General features: G+C 43.9%; 1 protein-coding gene across 1 annotated transcript in view; it reads left to right on the top strand.

Moving 5' to 3' along the window:
* Window positions 1-21030, top strand: part of kif20ba (kinesin family member 20Ba) — a 55840-nt gene that overhangs the window by 6755 nt on the left and 28055 nt on the right. Inside the window, exons 7-28 of the mRNA XM_013913454.1 lie at window positions 702-756; window positions 927-1127; window positions 1250-1361; window positions 3195-3266; window positions 3690-3836; window positions 4561-4723; window positions 5087-5239; window positions 5354-5470; window positions 6635-6774; window positions 6872-6989; window positions 8260-8425; window positions 8684-8838; window positions 9099-9518; window positions 9842-10974; window positions 11991-12129; window positions 12803-12925; window positions 13092-13152; window positions 13601-13726; window positions 14060-14193; window positions 15314-15469; window positions 15797-15964; window positions 19067-19255. Of these exons, the coding sequence (XP_013768908.1) occupies window positions 702-756; window positions 927-1127; window positions 1250-1361; window positions 3195-3266; window positions 3690-3836; window positions 4561-4723; window positions 5087-5239; window positions 5354-5470; window positions 6635-6774; window positions 6872-6989; window positions 8260-8425; window positions 8684-8838; window positions 9099-9518; window positions 9842-10974; window positions 11991-12129; window positions 12803-12925; window positions 13092-13152; window positions 13601-13726; window positions 14060-14193; window positions 15314-15469; window positions 15797-15964; window positions 19067-19255 (4248 nt within the window). The remainder of the gene's footprint in view (window positions 1-701; window positions 757-926; window positions 1128-1249; window positions 1362-3194; window positions 3267-3689; window positions 3837-4560; window positions 4724-5086; window positions 5240-5353; window positions 5471-6634; window positions 6775-6871; window positions 6990-8259; window positions 8426-8683; window positions 8839-9098; window positions 9519-9841; window positions 10975-11990; window positions 12130-12802; window positions 12926-13091; window positions 13153-13600; window positions 13727-14059; window positions 14194-15313; window positions 15470-15796; window positions 15965-19066; window positions 19256-21030) is intronic.

Genomic DNA, 21030 nt, shown 5'->3' with positions numbered 1-21030 from the left:
AAAAACCTTCTATAGAGCAGTGTCTGCTGCAGTTTCATCACATTAGGGGGAAGTGAGGCCAGAATAACAAACAAACAAGGAACATGCGCTAAACCTAATCTCCTCCACCCCTCCGATGACAAAGAAATGTGCAGTACAAACCAAACTAGACCTAACAAAAGTCACATCTTTGCATAAGAAACAGAGAACAGCTCCAATTTCAAACATTTGGGAGGCTGAGGACACGACTGAGATGCTGTTTCTGTCAGTCGCCGGAGGAACCTTTTAAACAGTAGGATGTGAGGAAGAGCCAGGTGCTAGCAGAACCATTCATCATCAACACCAATGAGCCCTGCAGACGGACACTCAAAGATCCTCGTGAGCAGAGAGGGAGAAAACAAACGGGTGCACAAGAACGCAGGATTGCAATTGGCCTCAAATATCAGCAGGGCTCTAACAGGGTGTTAATATACGGCTCAAAGAAAGCATTGCACCGCACTGCAAGCTTAAATATTTGCTCTGAACCCACAAAGTGGTTTTCAGAAATGCAGGAGTGGTTTTATTTTACTGCTGCATCCTGTAAACCATTTTAAAGCTTGTGATGAGTCTTTGGTGAATCTCAATCATGTGGTGAACTCTTCTCTAAAGGTTTTTGTCTGCTCTTGCTTATCAGCCACACATGGTTTTTATGTATTTATAATATTTTATTATTTTTGCTTTAGAGTGCAAAGAGCAACATCAGTCTGTTGAACTCGACCAACAGGACTGTCATTGAAGGCAAGTTTTACATTTTAATGTAGCGCATGCAACGCTGAACATGTCTGTGCTGTTAATATTAATGTTGAAGTTATGACAAACATTACAGATCAAGCTCCAAGACAGGAATGTATTTTACAAAAGCAGTGGGGATGGTACAGTGTGTGTGTAAATGTGTGTGTCTGCTGCAGGCACCTCCATGCTGTGGACCAATGCAGAGGATGAAATCTCACTGGAGGTGGAAGCTAACACCAAGTTCTCTGTTTGGGTTTCTTTCTGTGAAATTTACAACGAGAACATTCACGACCTTCTGGAAGTGGCGCCTGGTGGGGCCCTGAGGAGGACCGCACTGCGCCTCTCGCAGGATGTCAAGGGAAACGCGTTCGTCAAAGGTCAAATCTAAAATTATAAGTAAAAGCAGAACTAAATGTCAGCTTTATCGTAAGTTTTCTTATAAGAATGTAGGAGAGCCTTCTCAGTGACTCGTACGCTGTGTTTGTGTATTTCCATCTAGATCTGCGCTGGGTTCAGGTCAACAGTGCCGAAGAGGCGTACATGGTGATGAAGTTGGGAAAGAAGAACCAGAGCTTCTCCTCCACTCGACTCAATCACCTGTCCAGCAGGAGGTGAGGACGACAGGCTGCAGCATTTAGACCCAGGCTGAGGCTGCGTCCACACGTACACGGGTGTTTTTAAAAACAGTGGATGTCAACAAATCCTGTCACACGTGCAGTTTTGGAAATATATCTCCATCTGCATGTACACGAAGTCAAAGACTGTCAAGAACACGCCAAAGCAGCAGGTGACCAAATAATCCTGACCGTGTAGAAATGTTGGCCAATCAGAAGTGTAGAAGCCTGGGAGGGGAAGCGTAAAGAAAGATGGCGCATAGAAGCAGCCTGTCTAAATACAGGCACAGTGACTGTGTGTGAAAACAGCATCATTGTAGAAATTCGTCTCATGTAAACAATAACATGGCGCACAGCTTTGACGTCGGGTGAATAAATCTGTTTTCCACACGTAAACGCAAAAACTACGTTTTAAAAAATCTCAGTTTTCAGTGATTTTAAACGGCGTTTATATGTGGACGAAAGGCCCAAACGCATGGAGAAAGCTGCGTTTTCAAAAACACCCGAGGACGTGTGAAATGAACTGTGGTTCGTTTGTGTGAACGCAGTGATCCACTCAGGTGTGGACCAACCGCACTGAGACTCTTTGGAGTAGGTGCTCTAAGAATGTGAATGAATGTGTTATGGAGAAAGTCCTGGCAGCCCAGTGCTCAGACTTTGGGTTTAGGTGTGGACGAGGAAACGTCAAAGGTTACATTATTGTTACACCAGTGTGTGAATGCGAGATAGTAGTGGCATTGTAAAGCGCTTTGGCTGCCTTGAAAAGCGCTATATGAATGCAATCCAATCCAATTATTATTGTTTAAATGACATAAATTTCTACAGTGGCAGAGACAAAATACTGATGCTGTTGATCTGACCATCTGCAGTTTTGCACGCTTACATATACACACACAGTTACTGTCCCTCCATTGAGAAAAGCAGAGGTGTCAGATTCTGCGTTCAACACAGACACACTCACGACCCAAATCCCAACATCGGTTTTGAATAAATTAATTTTTTTAATTAAATTTATGTGTTTTATTCATTTCTAAGATGTGAGTCTACACCAACCAAAATACTGTGTTTAGTTATTAACATTTGAAATGTTGAAGGGACTTGAAAAGTAACAAAGTTATCTGCCTGTTCAGAAAAAGGTTTTGTGAGGGTACAAAACCCTGTTTACTGTTTCCCTCCCAGGCTTCTAGGCTTCTGATTTGCCAGCATTTCGTTTTTAGCGTCTACATGTGGACGGAGATAATTTTTTTTCAGAACTGCACGTGTGGACAGGTTTTTTTTGTTTTTTTTTAAAGGAAAAATCTTGTTTTCAAAAATACCCGTGCACGTGTGGATGTAGCCTAAAGCTTTCATCAGTGGTGAATAGTTGAGTCATTTAAGGAGGCAGCACTAATACTTTAGTCTCTCTGTCTGTCTGACATCGTTTTGACCAACAAGGTTTTTCAAAAGTGACAGAACTGAATGCAAAGTTAAAATGAGGAATGATCAGTTTTGTCCAGTGAACTTGTGTTTGTACAGTGTTTTCCTGCATGCAACATGCAATGAATGTTTCTCGGTGTCATACGTGTTTGCAGCAGTGAATTTCCACAGTTTAAGACTCTGCACACTGAACTCCACATTTGTTTTACTTCAGACTTTTAAACAGCACGAGATTGATCAGGTTCTGACATCATTAAACATGACCTCACTACAATTATGTATTTAATATGAAGCAACGCCTGCTCTGGGCTGTCACCCCATGAACTGCACGAGAGGGCAGATCTGTTACCGAGAAATTGTTCTGCTTTTTTTCTTTTTTCATTGAAATGTGTGCTGTGATTCTTCTTCGTGCAGCCACAGCATTTTCTCCATTCGAATTTTGAGGATTGAGGACGTCGGGACACCGAGGGTCCAAACTGTCAGCGAGTGAGTAAAACCAGTGTTTGAGCACATAAACGAGTGTTGGATGTGTTCTCAGATAGTTAAAAATAACTGTGTGAGGTGGGATTTAAGCTTCTTCGTCAAATCTATATCATATGTATGTTGTAACAACAAATCCTTCTGGGAAGGGTAAGCCGTAAGCTGATATGCACTTTCCTAAAAATGTAACTGCGTGTCAGTACTGTCATTTCCTCCAGTGCATTTGTGGTTACTACATATGAAACTGTTTTTTGCAAAAGGCTGGCATAGAAAGAATCAACTGGACGACAGAAACCCAGCAGAAATTCCAAAGCAACACAAGCCCACTGTGCACACGTGTAAATGCTGCTGTGGCTGCTAGCATAGGCTACCTTATTGGCTTTATCTAGATTCAGCACAAAGTATGCTCTGTGTTGTTTGTGTCTTCAGGTTGTGTCTGTGTGACCTGGCTGGCTCTGAGCGTTGTGCGAAGACTCACAACAAAGGAGAGCGTCTGAAAGAAGCAGGAAACATCAACACGTCGCTGCTCATTCTGGGAAAATGCATCAATGCTCTGAGACACAATCAGCAGGCCAAGTGAGAGTCTTATCCATCCTTCGTTCCCTCTCTGTCTTTGGTTGATATTGACTTTTATTTATATCATAAATCACAACACCTATCACCACACTTTGTCACGGGCTAAATATCCCTACAATATTAGAGGGGAAACCCCGACAATCATGCGAGGGAGCACTTGGTAACAGTGGGAAAGAAACGCTCCCTCTGAACAGGAAGAAAGCTCGATCAGAACTTTGCTCAGAGAGGAGCAGCTGCTGCTGAGGGTGAAGGGAGGAGCAGAGAGCAGAGTAAACTAATGTTTAAATGCAGATGGTGCATGAACGCTGTACGTAAAAGGTGGACTTTTGTTTTTATCTCAGGAAAGTGAAGCCAGGATACTGGCTGCTTTGGACCTGCATTTTTTTCAAAGTGTGACAAACAAAAGCATCAGATGCCTTTAAAGATTTTTTTCAAATGTTGCAGGATTAATGATCCAGTCTGCTGTACGGTTAAAAAGGACAGAATTACTGCAGACATCCGCAACTCGTCTCGTTTTAGCCTGATTTTAAATCTTCTTGCAGTCTGGTTTAATGCTTACTATAGCTTCTCTGGAGAATGCTGGAGGCCACTACTTAAAGGAGTGTGAACAATGCATTGGTAGTGGACACAAACACAAGTGCTAATGCTGATGCATGTGTTATAAAAATGCATTACTGTTTCACAGTGAAGCTGTTCTGTACTCTTTGCCCGTTCCCTCCTCCAGGCTGCTGCAGCACGTTCCCTTCAGAGAAAGCAAGCTGACCCACTACCTGCAGAGCTTCTTCTGTGGTCGGGGTAAAGCCTGCATGATCATCAACATCAACCAGTGCGCCTCCATGTACGACGAGACGCTCAACGTCCTCAAGTTCTCTGCTGTGGCGCAGAAGGTTCATACATGTTTCATTGTGTTTGTTCGTGGGCTCCGGGCTGCATTAAGTCTGCAAGTCATCCCTCTGTTTGGGAACTGTGCCAACACACACACACCCACCCACCCACCCACCCAGAGGTGGAGAAGTACAGTCCACAGGCTGAACGGTTAAAAATCTTCCACGTGGCAATCTGTGACAATCTGTGCAGCAAGAGAACCATGCAGTCGTTGTATTCCTCTGTGTGTCACTGTAACCTATTCATATTACATTCATATCTAACCTACCATGTCAGATTATGGCACTTGGTAAGATTCCCAAATGTTCTCACATGTATTAAACATCATATATTTAGTTTGCCTTTTTCTTCTTGTGTGTTTTCAGGTTGTAGTTCTGTCCTCCAAACCCGTTCCCTTCATGCCACAGAGGTCTGTCGGTGAGGTGTCCTTCATCATGAACAGCACGGAGAGCAAAGCTCTCCGGAGCAGCAGGACGAGCTCCCTGATGGGCTTTGAAAGCAGTCTGGAGGACGTACAGGTAGGACGAAGAGATCACTTCCTCACCGCGGTTTACAAAATATTTCATGTCATTTACATCTTTAATTGGCTTGACTTATTGTCACATAAATCTCCATTAAATGTTTTTATCCAGGAGGATGAGGATGATGAGTGTGAGGAAGAGGAGAGCATGATGATGGACACCACGGATCAGACCGAAGCCGGAGAAGACGGTGAAGATAAAATTCTCGTCTGTAAGAAGACGCATCAGGTGAGCACATTTTTATTTCATCAGTGATCTGGAAGCATTCGCTGCCCTCGAGGTGTAGCTGTGCTGTGTGGGTGGAGCCAAACTGGTGGCAGAGAGTATCACCTTCCCTCACTGTGGAAAAACCCGGGGGGGGGGTCAAACGTCGAGCCCTGGGGCTAAAGTAGACCACTGGGCTCTGCATAGTTCGAATCACTGTGAGACGGTAGAGTCAGATGTTAGTGGTGTTATAGCAAAGTGGAAGCGACACAGAGCAGAGTCAGCAGTTGCTGAGCTACGTGATTCAATTCAATTCCATTTTATTTACACAGCGCCAAATCACAGCAACAGTCGCCTCAAGGTGCTTTATACTGTAAGGTCGACCCTACAATAACACATGCAGAGAAAAACCCAGCAATCATATGACCCCCTATGAGCAGCACTTTGGCGACAGTGGGAAGGAAAAACTCCCTTTTAACAGGAGGAAACCTCCAGCAGAACCAGGCTCAGGGAGGGGCGGGGCCTTCTGCTGTGATTGGTTGGGGTGAAAGAAGGAAGACAGGATAAAGACATGCTGTGGAAGTGTGAGTCAGTGTGAGTGCATGTGTGCGACTGTTTCATGGCAGTTTGGGGTACATGCTGTATGAGAAACGTGCTGACTTCAGTAGCTTTGCTCGTACTTGCTCTCGAACGTGACTCTGCAGCCTCAAATTAATTTGTCTATCACGTGCAGAAGGACACGGAACATTTTTGATATGAACGCTCTGCAAAAATGTTGCTTCATAATTTGACAAAGTTCTCATTTTTAATTTAACTGTGAAACTTGGGCAGTCTGTACCTAAACCTCATCAGACTCCTTTAAATGGTTTGTTGCAGAGGTCTAAAGGCAGAAAGCTCTGATCGCAGCTGTAGCCTTCTTCTGTCTGAGAGGGGCAGCCAATCACACCAAAGGGTGAATGAACGGAAGCCCAATATGAGAGAAATAAGGGTTTTTTGAACAGTGACTGTTTTATCCTCATGTGCATGTCTGCAGTGGACGACTGAATATAATTATGCTCTTCAGTCAAATGCAATAAGAAGTCATCAGCGTGTGTCCACAGAAGATTATCAAACTGTGTGAAAAGGTTTTGTCTAAAGAAGTAAAAAAGTACAAAAGCTCATGTTATGTTTTGCTGTTTTGTCCCTCAGAGGCAGGCGGTGCTGTTAAACCACCTGCAGGTGCAGCTGAAGAAAGCCAGAGCTGAAAGTCTGCTGATGGAGTCCCGAGTCCGAGAGGACATCGGCAGAGAGTTCTCCGAGCTTTTCTCCGAGATGCAGAACGATTACAAGTGAGACCCTTTTAGAGCTGTCCTAACAATGATCCAGGGGGATTTTATTTTGACATCTGAACTCAAAGTCACGCGAACGTGTTTGTGTTCGGCTCAGTGAGCGTCTGGCCAGAGAGAGAGAAATCCTGGAGGAGCGAGCTGAAAGGAGGCTGGAGATTTTCAAGAATCTCATCAACAAAATGGCTGCTGGACCCAGTGGAGAGGCAGAAGCCGTGGTAACACAAACCTTCATTTACGTTCTTCAAAGTCCTTCAGTTATTGTTGTCTTTGCCGCTTTGTTCTGTGCCTGCTGATTCACTTTTGATTTAAACATAAATGAGATAAAAAGAAATCGCAGACTACAGGTGGGTAATCCTCTCCGACGTCACATCGTCCTCATGTGAAACAACAATAACAGATACATCGCTGCGCTCCATCCCCCTTAATGCAAACAGCGTGGGCCAAACAGGAGCCTGTCGTCCTTACACAACAGTACATGAGTCACTCGACTATGATTAGTGATGGTACAGTAGGTGGATAAGATGACCTTTATTAGTCCCACAGGTGGGAAATTTATTTAGTTACAGCAAAAGTACAAAGTTATGTAGCAGAAATCAGAAAATACTGAAATGCAATAAAATAAAATACTATATACAATAGAATAGAATAGAATAGAAATACAAATGCTATATACAACTGAGTAAGAAAATACAAAAGTACAACTTCGTCAGAAGAAGGATTGTACAAGAATTGCACATATAGCAGTCTTATTGCACATGTGTGGGTTTGATCAGCTGCAAAAGTCTTTGTTGTGGAGTCTGACAGCAGTGGGGAGGAAAGACCTGCGAAATCTGTCAGCTAAATACCTGAAATAATGCTACACGGTGCCATGTGCCCGGCTCTTTGTTTGCTTCCTGCCTGCAGCTGTTTGTTCAGTCTGTTTTCATCACCACGTGTACAGCTCAGTATTGTAATGAAAAACATGCACGCCCTGACGGGGTCGCTCAAAGCCCAAATTCATCACGTTTCAAGCACATCTGTGATGATCATATTTAGAATAAAAGATGAACATAAGGCAAATATAAGCGCTGAAGTAGCCTCAGTGGTGGTCTGTTGTAAATGAGTGAAAATCTAACACAACTCGATAGTTTTTGTTTGTTTGTTTTTTCCTCGAGTGTTGAAAACGAGTTTGGTTTCCAGCTGCAGGGGGCGGCTTTCTTTCATGTTTTGATAAATGTTGTGCTCAGAGGTCCGACCTCGAGTTTCTTTAAATCTAAATCGTCACAAATTTCTGTGCAGTCGCCTGAAGTGTTTGGAGGATTCTCCCTGTTGGAGTTTAAATCAAAAAGCTGTGGACCTCACCCTGTTACTGCAGGCATAACATGCATAAGGGATGCTATATGTTGTTAGAGGTATATGTATACATGTGCATGTGTGGGGTTATTACCTCTACATTAAATAGGATTTCCAGGATGCGCCCACTAAACTGTTTCTTTCTTCCTTCAGGACAAATTTCTGAACTGCTCCTCTGAACTGGTGGGAGGAAAGAAATCCACTGATGCCGCTCAGAGGAGTGCAGATCCAGGCCGAGCAGGACCTCGGGCAGGTGCTGAGCTGGAACCGAATGAAGGGCAGCAGGAAGCCCCGGAACCGCTGGCTCACAAGTGCAATGGTAAAAACAAGACGGCGAACACAAATCTATTAGTTCATTCGTCTAATTAAGCAGATGGTTTGCAGATAAACACCCAACAGCGTGAGCACATGGCCTGCAGAAATATTTTCTGTTGGATGAAGAATGCATTTGTAGCTCTGTTCAGCCGTAGCATAAAAATGTTCTCTGATAAATTTGTGTTTGCATATTTGAAATTAGTTTTGAGTGGCCAAAATGAAGTATTACTTGTTCCTTTTCTCTCTTACTTAAATGGTGTAGCCAGAGGACATGAGAATGAGGAGAAGAGGACAGTCCTCTTCGAGCTCCAAGAAATGTCATCAGAGGTTTCCCGGCTGGAGAAACAAGTGGGAGACCTGCAGAGGACGGCAGAGCTGGCCCAAGAGAAGAGCTCCCGTGAGAAAGAGCAGCTGCAGGTGAGGAGCACGTGAACAGGAGGAGGTGCTGTGTGGTCTCATCTGTTTCTTGTCTTCACAGCTGTAACCGTCCATCTACAGTTAAAAGTAGCTGCTCATCAGTATTTATTACCCAGCCTGGTTTGTCTTGGTGGCAGTACAGACACTATAAATGACACCTGTTTACTTTTGTCTGCATTACATCAATATCTCTTTTCACATTTCATTTCACGCCTGTTTATATGTTAAACTGGGAGTAATCCATCATTTCAATCACTCAGGGGGCTTTGACAGCTCTCCAGAAAGAGCTCCGAGCCAGAGAAGAGGCCCTTGCTGTGTTGGAGGGCCAGACTTTGGGAAAAGAGGAGGCACTAGCATCTTTAAAGGAGGAGAGGAAAAAAAGGGATGAGGCCGTTGCAGCAGTTGGAGATCTAAAGCAAAGTAACGAGAAGATGCTGGAGTCCCTTGAAGAAGAGAGAAAAGGCAAAGAGAAAGCAATGGCAGCCCTGGAAACTGAGAGGAGAGCCAAGGAGGAGGCCATGGCAGCGCTCGCTGCTCTTCATGAAGAGAAGAGTAGCAGGGAGGAGGAGGAGAGTAGGGAGATAAGCAGGCTGGCAGAGCAGAGGAGGCACGAGGAGGCGGACGCACTCCGACAAGAACTGGGAGAGCTGACTGTGAAACTGGAAACTGCAGAACACCAGGTATGATTTTTACCCAGAAATGTGACCAAAAATGTTAAATCGATCACCCCGAAGACGGTGACGGCCCCGGAAACAGTTTACAGCGCTCTCACGCATCAGTCGAGATGTAGTGATTTTAATGTTTTTCTATGTATCAAACTTGTGTATAAAAGTGTGGCGTCAGGAAGAAGATCCAACTCAAATATATGTAGAGTTAAAGTTGTGGGAGCTTCCAGCTGTGGTGGGAATAAGAGGGCAGCCGAGAGTTTGATGCTTTTATCATGTGGAATTTTGTCTCTTGTGTTTGATTAAAACTCCCTGTGCTTACCATGAAACTGCCACAGGTGACCAGCAACGCAGAGAGAGCTGAAGAAGCCTTTGTCCAACTACAAGCTGCTCACGCACAAGTGGATGAACAAGCCAAGGCGATTCAGGAGAAGTGTTCCCAGATCCAAACTCTGACACAGGAAGCTGACAGGCTAAAGCAGGAAGTGCACACCTCTGCAGTGTCACAAGGTGCGAATGAGAAACTGCAAGAGGAAGTGTCTCAGTTTCAGAAGAGCCTGGCTGAGGAAAGACAGAAAACTGAGGCCAAGCACAGAGAAGTGCTGGATCTGGAGCACGAGCTGGCTGAGGTCAAACAACAGCTGGCACACAAACAGCTGGTCCTGGACCAGCAGCTGGAGCTGTCGAGTCAGAAGGAGGCATCTTCAAAACAGGAAGTTGAAGAACTGCAAAATAAACTTAAGCAGCAGGGAGAGATGTCACAGGCACCACTGGATGATCTCCAAACTCAGCTCGAGTGCCAAAAACGGGATTCCAGAGAGGAAGCGGAGGAGCTGAGAGGAAAACTCGAGCAGCAGACGGCGGCCTCGGAAAGGCAGGTCGAGCAGCTCAAAGAGAGGCTGCGAGAACAAGAAGCATCATCGCTGCAGCAGCTGGAAGAGTTGAAACGCAGACTGAGTGAACAAAAATCCGATTCCAGCAAGCTCGTGGATGACCTCAGACAGAAGCTCAGCGAGCAGGAGCGAGCTGCAGAGCGCCTCAAGACAGAGCTGGAAGACGCCAGGATTCACTCAGAGGCTAAAGAGCTCAAGAGGATGAACTCTGACCTCCAGGCTGAGGCTGCGTCACTCAGGGAAAAAGTTTCCAATATGGAGAAACAAAAGGAGTCCTGCAAAACCGAAGCTCAGCCGTCGTCCTCAGAGACCGAGAGGATGCTGGAGGAAAAGGACAGTCAGATGGAGGAGACGCTAGCAGAGCTGCAGAAAGAGCTGCTGGAAAAGGATGCACAGGTGACATCCCTGAAGAAGAGTTTGCAGGAGGCTCAGGAGCAGCGTGAGGAGGACGAGTGCCAAGCTGTTCAGGAGGCCCGGCGCAAGGAGGTCGAAAGGAGACGGGAGCTGCTGGCGGTGGCGCACGAGGCCATCGCTCAGAAGGAAGCCGAGCTGAAGAAGAGAGACGAGGACATCAGCAGGTAACTCGTCATTGTGTTTAGATCTGAGGCAAGTTGGAAAGTTGGGCCTGTAGCTGCTACATCATTGTTGTTAAGCCCAGTGAAACTGATCAAAGCCTTTTCATGTTACATTTAGCTCAGGATTACAGACGCGTCGGTTCCCGCTACAGCCGGAGTGTAAAATATCTCCGCTCTCAGCCCGGCTCTCTAAAATTCCGCCTCCCTCACGTATCTGCTCTTCCAAATCACTGTGAATCACATGCTTTCAATCATTCTGATGAGTTTTATCTACAAGAGTTGCTATTATGAGAAACTCATCAGCCCAGAGCTGAGCCTGCCTTTGTAATGACTGCATTAGTGCGCAGCTGCTCTCAGAGCCAGCGCAGAGCTCACAATGTTACTGATGGTAAATGAGAATTACAACAAAAAATCAGGAAAGATGAAGCCGGGTTCATACTGCAGGTCACAAACATTGTTCCTCTTCACCTGAACAAAACTATTAAATGTTTTTATTTACCTACATCTGTGATGAGTTCATGACTGTATCAGGCGAACATCGAAGAATATTTATCTCTAATTAAAACCTTGACTCGATCAGGATCAAATTAATTGTTATAGACCGCTGGTATTGATATGCATTGATAAAGGTGTTCGTTCATAAATTTCTGCCCCTCTCTAATAATCTGGGATCTAGAGATGGTTCCCTGGAACATAAAGGTGGTTGAGTTGCTAATTAACAATGAAAAATGACAGTAAAATGTTGTTCTTATATAAACGGTGTTAAAGGGAATACTAACTGAGAAATGTATCGCTGTAGAACAGACTGAATTCTCTCTGTAGGTGTGTCGCTCTCCCAAACTGCTGTTTATATCCTCTCAAGGAGAAAAGTAACAGAGAGTGGGAAGCACTGACTGTGTTGTTCATCATTTTTTTTAGCACTTATTAGGCTGCTTTGGTTTGTTCGTACCTTTGAGTCTGGTGGACGTTGTAAAAATCCAGCCATGAAAGAGTCTGAACATCGTGTCTTTCCCTCTCAGGCTAAAGGAAAACGCCAAGCAGGACTCAGAGAAGGTGAAGAGCCTCAGCGTGGACCTTCAGAGGAAGGAGGAGGACTCTTCAGACCTCAGAGAGAAGCTGGCTGACTACAAGAAGCAGATGCAGCAGGTCCAGAAGGAGGTGCACGCATTATTGGATGTTTCAGTCTGTCGCTCACACTCCTCACTGCTGATGCAGTTTACTGCAGCACATCAGCTGCTTCCAGCAGAGTTCTTACAGTTTTTTCCCAATTTGGTTTATTTTATTTAGATTTTTAAATTGAGTTTAGTTTTGGTTGGTTTCCAGTTTGACTGTTTCAGTTCGGTTTTATTTACTTTAAAATGTTTAGTGTCAGTTTAGTAATAATATTAGAACTCCAGTGCAAAGATGGCTTTAGTGCCAGTGAGAGGTCAGGATTGCTGCTAATTCTTAAATAAAGTAGATCCAGTGATCTACATCAGTGACAGCAGGTCCTTAAAAGAACAAACTTGGCTTAAATGATGTTTCGATGTGTCTTAAATGTTTTTAGCCGTGTCCTCACAAACATTTCAGACATGCACCACATTTGTGCCTGTACACATTTATCCTCACGGTGCTATCAGGAGTGAGCTGGAGCCCATTCATGCTCCAGTTAGGCTGGAACAGCCCTGAGCAGCAGAGCTCTGAATCACAGTTAACCTGCAGAGCTGCATGCTGGGAAAAAGTCCAAGTTTTTACTTTCAGAAACCTTTAATGCTCTGTGGTCTAGTAAGACAGATTACTGTGACTGAGTAAAGTCAGCTTCAGATCCTTACCTTTTGTCCTTTTTGTCCAGATTTCAGCCATGAGAGACGAGGAGAAGGTTCTGAAGCAGAAACTGTCCGACGCTGAGAAAGCAAAGAAGCAGCTTCAGTCTGACCTCGCCGGCAGAGACCGAACCATCCAGCAGCTCAAAGTGGTGAGGTCATCTGTTCCTCCACCAGACACTACTCACTGTGTGGGAGCAAGATCATCATGCTGCTGATAATAATATATTGTGTAATGTACATGTGATGATGATAACTAGTAAATGTGAGACAGTCGTTCTGTCTCATGTTGTTGATGCCTTCTGCCTGCCTCTGTAGGAGCAGTCATCTCATGCAAAGTCTGACAAGACGCTGCAGCGCTACCAGCAGGCCTGTAAAGGTCAGAGTTTCTCTGTGCTTTATTCACTTATACATGTTGTTTTCCCCCCAAACACATTTACCTTAACATTTAAGCCGTCCGTCCACTTTCTCCCACTTACCTTTATTGCAAAGGCAGCGCTAAGCTCCCCTTTCTCAGCCACCTACTCTTTCTTACTGAGTGAAGAACGAAGAGTAAAAATCTGTCCTCACCAACTGTCTTTACCTGTGAAAGGTCCTTCAGTAAAGACGTTGGTGCTCTTCCCATGTTCATGTGTCCTGCTCTTAACTTCACACAATATGGACTCTTCAAATATCGCCAAACTGTTGAACAGGAAAAATGTTCACTCAAGCTTTCCCAGTAGTGTCTAACTGGTTTTTATGTTAGTAACCAGCAGAGGTTACTAACTTGTTCATCGTGGTGGATGTGAACCTGAACTTTTGCTGCGTGTGTTTTTGGTCGTTCGTAGAGCTGGAGGCCAAGGAGCGGGTGATGGAGGGCATGCGTTTGGCTCTGTCGGAGCAGGAGGATACTCAGGAGCAGCTGGAGCAGGTCCTGGAGGAGAAACTTAACCTCATCCAGGAGCTCTCCAGTGGTAAGAAACAGGAGGTGAAAAGAAGGCAGGTTTTAGTAGTTAGAGGAAGTCAAAGGCTCTCGTACGGACACTGGCTGAGGTTCAGTCTTTTATAGTTCAAAGCAACAGTTGATCGACTTTGACCTTTGACATGTTCTACTTCTAGTTTTCATAGTTTTAATTATACAGTAAATAGAGATGTTCTCTGCCCATTTTCTTTCTCTTTTTTTTACGGTACTTCTTGCATTTCTACTCTCATGGCTTACTAGTTATTGTAAAGCTATACTTAAAGTTGCATTTAACTTTATAGTTGCTGTGTCGTCAGTCTTCGTTCTGTGCTGTAAACCTTTTCAGAGGTGGAAAAATTGAAAGAGATGCTGCAGCAGCAGGGAAGTGGAAACAACACACACCAGCAGCTCAGCAACAGCCAATCAGATGACTTAAAAAGGGCCAAACAGGAAGCAGCTGAAGCTCAGGACAGCGTGAAGGTACGGAAGCAGATTCATTATTAGCATTTGTGTTGATGTCCCAGAACAGAAATGTTACCAAACGGTGTGTCTGCAAGTGGACTTTGAGCCCAGGACTTAAGATTACATGTATATTATATTCTGTACGATCATGTGTTCAGTCTTTTCAGTCCTGATTACAGTTCACATGTCTTTGGCTGGTCCGATATGCGTGTTAAACAGCTGTGCATCATCGTCAGGATGATGGGGATCATTTTGTTATGCTGAGGTCTGACTGCACCAGATCTTCATCTGCGATTGTCGAGCCTGATCTCAACAAACCGAGAAATAGTATAAAACAAAAGTCAGCTTGTCTTCATGGACGTTAGTTACGATTTTGTGGCAGTCAGCACAATATCGCGTCACCTTGGCAACCAAATAAATCAAGTTTTTTTTTTAAACAAAAAGAAGAAGAAGAAACAAACTGTTGTTTTCAACCTAAACACTGATCTTTGTCTAAGTTTAACACCCAACTTCAACCTAATACTTTGTGTTCTGAATCTAACCAAGTACATTTTTGTTAAAAGAAAAAAAAGTGTGACATATAAAACTCCGACCTGCCGCGTGGATGAAGTGACTCGCTCGAAGAAGAATAAACCTTAATAATAGCCGGGGTCACATTGGTTCTCTTTAGGACTGAGGGAACTGCTGTATGAGACCCGTGAGAGCGTCAGATTCCTCCACACATGCAGTCAGTGGGGTGAGGTTAGTTCGGTGATTCTAAATGGCCCATAGATCATGTGACTGGTTGTGTGTGTCTCTCTGTGTTAGCACTGGGACAGCCCAGGGTGTACCCCGCCTCTCGCCCCATGTCAGCTGTGTGAGATGTTTCATTCCCACGTGACCCTGATTGGATAAGTGGAAGAAAATAGACAAATTTATTAAATATGTTTTTTCTTTAGACAGAAGGTGTAATTCAGTCTGCCAACTACACACAAGGGTTCATGGTTGAGTTTGGAGGAATTCCTGTTAGCAGGCCTTTGACTTTGAGTCAGGTTTGCAATAACATAGTTCAGCACCTTTTTTAGTTAATTTTAATACATGTTTGCAATTTTACCTTTTACTATTTTTAGTTTTATTACTTACTATTTTTGTTCCGTAGATTTCTGCGGAGAAGCACCAGGCGGACCGCAGGAAATGGCTGGAGGAAAAAGTCTCCCTGATCAGCCAAGCTAAAGAGGCCGAGGACAAGAGGAACCAAGAAATGAGGAAGTTTGCCGAAGACAGAGAGCGCTGCACTCGGCTGCAGAGCGAGCTGGTAAGAGGAGGGCGATGCTAAAAACTGTCTGACACCCACCATCGACCAATGAGGGTTTGAACCGAGTTAGATTGTGATGGCCATTCAACCACTTTCTTATTATCAAAGGACCCACCTTACAATAAATTCAACACAGACATGCGTATTAATAACAAACCTGATTAGTTAAAATGTGGCTTTTGCTTTCAGATATGAGCTTCACAAAGTTGCTTGTTATGCTTACAGCGGAGGATGATTTTTACTGATGGAGTTACTTTTTGGAGCGCAGCTTTAATTGGCGAGAATGTTGGTCGGGCATATATGATGCTGTTTCTCCTTTTCCATCAGGAGTCCCAGCTGGCTGAAAAGGAGAAAACCATGGAGAATTGGAGGCAGGAGCGAGACACTCTGGTCGCAGCTTTGGAGGTCCAGCTAAAAAGGCTTCTTTCCAGCCAAGCAGAGAAAGACAAGCTCATCCAGCAGCTGCAGCAAAATAACACACAGCCGCCACAAGAGGTCAGTATAACATAACGAGGATCACAGGCCCCGGAGGCAGAGTCTTAAATCGGGCTCCTGTTATAAAAGAAAGATGGGAAAGGTTAAGCATGGTGGTTTAAGGCATGATCGTCTGTTTCATGTGCAAGATACGGGGTGATATTTGCAATGTGTGTCTCAAACACCGTCAGGTAATGTCCTTCAGTATGAAGTATATTTAGTATATAATAAAATAAGACTACAGCCCTGCTGTGTTTCACCTCAGTCTATTTACAGCCCATCAGTTTAAAACCTGCTGTGATGTGATGGATCACGGTTTAGTCAGAGGTGGACGTTTGAACTTCCTGCAATGTTTTATTTCTTTATTTAAATCTTTAAACAGGATTTATTGAAGAGGACTGAATAATGCCTCGTAGAGCGAACAGGTTATCTGTTCCATGTTTTCTGCATCCCCTTTTTGTTTTTTAAACCTCACATACACCTTTGTGAATGTGGAACTGTATCTGTTTTAGCTTTTAGGCTTTTTATCATAGTATCATCACTCAATGTGACCGGGCAGTCCACCCAAAGCATAAAAGAGTAAGTTGGGGGAGGGGTGTTATAATTATGCACAAATCGTATTGATTAAAAAAAAAAAATGGTGGAGATCTGCAGCCAGTTTGCTGCAGGCGTCTCTGTATCGGAAAAGCCACTAAGTGACGTAAAGGAAAGTCAATAAGTGTGAATGTGGGAAAAACAGCTACAGCATTGAAATATTGACACTGCAGTGCTGATTGCACACAGATGTATGAAGTCACTACAGGGAATCACTGGACTTGTATTATGAGTGGATACAGTTTCAAATAAAATAGCGTCGAGCCCTCAGATAGCACATCCTCTGGTCCTCTCCATGCCTCTCTAAGGATGACTTTATGGGTTGAAACCCTACGCTGTAACGTACGCCGGGACCTGCTGTGCATTTCTGCAGATATTTAAGTATGCGTCATATTTCTGATGCCGGTTTTCAAATTTATTCAAGAAAATGGATCAAAACAAAAAGAGAAACTCTCACAGTAGCGTTGTCTAGGTAACCGTCTAATACATAACCCTCCTCCCCCCTGTCATATGTCAGCCAGCAGTATCTTTTGGTCTTATTTATAGTTTAATTCAGTTTGAATTCTACTGAAATCGCTGAATGTCATTGGCTTTCTATGATATCGCTGCTGGTCACTTCCTGCGTGGCCGCCCTTTAGCCCCTCCCACCAGATGCGTGAGTGCAGGAGGTGAGGAAGAAAGGAGAGATGAGTCGACGCGAGTAAAATGTGACACCCTTGTGTCTGGATCTCTTCAGATATGATGTTTGATAGAACTGCAGCGCGAGTTGTTCTGCCTTAAGTTGTTGAACAGCCACTGCTGTTTTTTGACCTCAGGTGTGACAGGACAGAAAGTTTGATCATGTTTGTTAAAAAGTTGTTCTTCCAGTGTTGTTTTCATGCTCCTGCTGTTTGCCATGACTTTTGTGCAGTGAAGGTAAAAATGCTTCAGGAGGTTTGCAGCTTACCTCCTGTGCACGCTTCAACATGGAGTACTGAGATGGATGTCTGAGTCGCTGACAACTTGTTGGAGATTTTAAAGGGGAATGTAATAAAATGTTAGTCATATTTTTACACAACTCAATTTTATCATTTGGTATCTTCTGCATCAAATATATCTTTAATAAATAAAATAAGAGTTTCCTTCGCTGTGTCCATGTTTTGATCAAGTGCAGAAACCTCAATAACCTAATACTGAAATGTTGGCATCAATTTGGTGATGGAATGAAAAGAGTTCCTGCCTGTTGCCTCGGTCGTTTAAAAACGTCTCCGCACAGCAGTGATAATGAACGACGGGGATCCGCCGCGCCGGCCTGCTTTTGATTGTTAGCTCAGTTATGTTGCCGGTTCCTCTGCAGTTTGTCCAAACGTAGTTCTTCATGTTCCCACTTTGATGGAAGTCAAAGCGGCGTAAACGCTTCCAGGTTTAAATGGAGCCATAAATATAAAAAGTGTGTTTTATATCCATTTATTTTAGTCTCCAGAAAACAGTTATTCTTCTTTATCAGCTTGTTCCTGTTTGAATGGTTGCAAACTCGCCAGGAAATACTAAACCGTGCCCGCTGATCTGGTTATTTTCCACAACAATAACAAATAAAAGGAAACCAAAGAGAAAACACTTCACAGCCGTTCGTAACAAGAAAAACACGAAGCCTTTATATCTGAGCGATGCACAGAAAATGAGTTTCAATTATATTTTTTATTTTTTTGTGCTGTTTATCTTTCTAGTCATACAGAACTTTAAATTGAAGCCACTGTATATGTTCCAGGATGATTCAAAGTCAGAGACCTCAGTTCCGATGTATTGGAAGCAATTTTGTTGGTTTCTTAAGAGTTCAACCTTTTCAGAGCGTTCCTTTTATTCTGTGGTGAGGGGAATGGATTCTACATCTGCAGGCAAACAGGGCTCTCCCCCCCCCGTCTCTCCCTGTGTATAGGAGGTGTACCACTCTTAAGCTTTATGTAGTGCGAGCTATTGTGTTCAGTGCGACTTCCTTAGACCTTTCGAAGTTCTTCTTCTGGCATTGATTTAAAAAATGAAAAGCTCATCTCTGTTCGTCAACGTTACATGCTGTTTTCCATAAAGTAATCCCTTCACGCCTCAGAGTGGCTCAGATCCAACTCGACACCTTTTGCTTCCTTCGGTCTCCTCCATCTATGAATATGCAAATTAGTCCCAGTTTCTATTTCCACCCACCGGCCTGCAGCTCAAACATACCTGCTCACCTTCGACTTCTGCTCAGATAGCATAAACTAGTCTAGGCTGGGCTAGTAGTTGTAGCGTTGGGGTAATTCAGGCGAAGACGTTCAAGCCAGAAACCAATTCTGATGGAGGGTGAATGGGTCGGCAGCAAGCTGATGAATCAGGAATGTGCCGGGAGGTGTGAGAGCGAACCGTATCGGTGTATCAATACAAAGGAAAATGAATTAATATGTGTTGAAAGTCTGTATTGTCAGCCATCTCTGGCATGTTTCAAGGGTCTCTCAAAAGCATGAAATTGAAGGTGAGATGCAGAAAACGTGCTCAGTGTCCATGAACTTCCTGTTTCAGGGCAGCGACGGTGGTCCCAGCGTGGCGACGCTGCAGGCTGCTCTGTCTGAAAAGGAGGCAGAGATCCTGAGGCTGACGGAGCAGCTCAAGGCCTCCACAGTGAAACAGGAGGACACAGTGACACAGGTCAGTGTTTTAAGCCTTACTCGAGTCAAACAAGAACTTTTCAAGATCAGATATCCACCCATGGTCGCATTTGAAAGGTGGCTTTAAAGATTTGTGGTTTTAATCCTCCACACAGGACGGCAGTGGTGCTTATCTTCGATTTATAGCCCCGTTCAGACGTGCACTCTTTTCATTGTAAGCCGACAACATCTGAACCTGTCGGCTTCATGTCTGGATGAACCTTCTGCTAACTTTTACTTAAAAGTTGTTCTGGTAAAACCTTTTATGCCCTTAATGACCACCAGGGGGAAACTCCTGTGGTTTCCAAAGCACTGCAGGTCTTGTAGAAGTCTATCAGGAAACAGCCCTCGGACGTGACCTCTGTAAAGCCTGAGACCATCCAAATCTGACTTTATCAGGCAGGGAGCAGAACGCATCCTGTGTCTGAGCAGGAACCGAGACGCTTAAAAATGTTCAAGGATGCTTCGACATCTTTGCGCCCTCAGATTACCCCTATGGTTTAAAAGTATGTTAGGAGCGCCTTTAGCTTAAAGCTCAATGTTTTTATGTAGCATCTGTCAAAACTGAGGAGTCTTTAAACAAAGGGCCGTATTTTTAGTTTTACATGGAAAAAGAGAGCAGATGTCAATGAGTGCATAGCTCTGTAGTTGTTTTATGTTTGAAGGTGAAGATGGCGGGCAGCAGGAACATTTTTTTCCTCTTATGTTCAAACAGATGTTCGTTTTCATTTCTCAGCGAGCAGGTCAGAGGATAACGGGACGAGAAAAGAGCTTCAGGCGTGCAGATTTGCTTTCGTTGGTTTGCTTAGCGCTTCAGCTTAAATGTAAGAAGTGTAAATATAATGAAAAAGGCAGAGGACGCCGGGATTAGACACATCTGATCTCCATCTATAAACAGAGGCAGAAGATGAGCAGAGAACACGGACAAACTGGGCTGTTTGTAGCAAGGAAACGTCTGGTATAGTTTACCTGATATAATATAAAACAATCCCATCAAGAAAGTACAACAATACATACCAAATTGAAGGGCAGTGGTCAGTTATGTGCTAAAAATAACTCGCAATAGGTGAAATCTGCCAGCTTTATTTCTCAGACAGGCATGAACATTTTCATACTTTTCTCTCTTGCTTAAACACTCAAAGTTCAAACCCTCATAGAAAAATAAGTCCAGCATTATAGAATGAAACCAAAGACCCGCGGCTGCCTGCAAAACGTCTCGTCGACATCGTTGTTTGTTGGGGAGAAAACCTACAAACACACAGTACAGCGCTTCAGTGCTAGAGATCGAAGACTTATGTAAATTAAATAAATTTGACAAGCTGAGCGCATTCTGTACTGTACAGGAGACACGGCACGAGATTGAATAATCTACAGCCAATCAGGACACAGAACACAATGAGATGTAAAAAAGTGAACCGCATTAAAGCGAGGGACCACTGTACACTAATTTTATTTCCCCTCATACACAGCATCTCGTGAAAGTAGAAAAATTGTATCATCGGAGCAGCGAATGAAAAAATCCCACTAAAATTGGTGACAAATCGTTAAGTAAAACAAGTAAAACGAATGAAACTGTGTACTTCTTTGGTCCACCCATTCCTGGGACGTGTGGGTGAAAATCCCCTGATGTCCCAGGATGAGTGAATGTTTCCTTTTAGTGTTAAACACCACAAAGATGAGTGTGAATGACAGCACTGAAGGAAACAAACTAAGATCTAAACCCTGACCCTGTATATGAATAAAATCATTTCAATGGTGTGTGTGTGTGTGTGTGTGTGTGTGCGTGCGTGTGTGCGTGTGTGCGTGATTCTCCAGCGACTGCTCTCACCTTCTCTGACC

This window comes from Pundamilia nyererei, unplaced genomic scaffold (genome assembly GCF_000239375.1).
Source record: "Pundamilia nyererei isolate P.nyererei 1_Seehausen unplaced genomic scaffold, PunNye1.0 scaffold00133, whole genome shotgun sequence".
NCBI lineage: Eukaryota > Metazoa > Chordata > Actinopteri > Cichliformes > Cichlidae > Pundamilia > Pundamilia nyererei.
The sequence above is the reverse complement of the archived record's forward strand: the minus strand, read 5'-3'. Positions and strand labels throughout refer to the sequence as shown.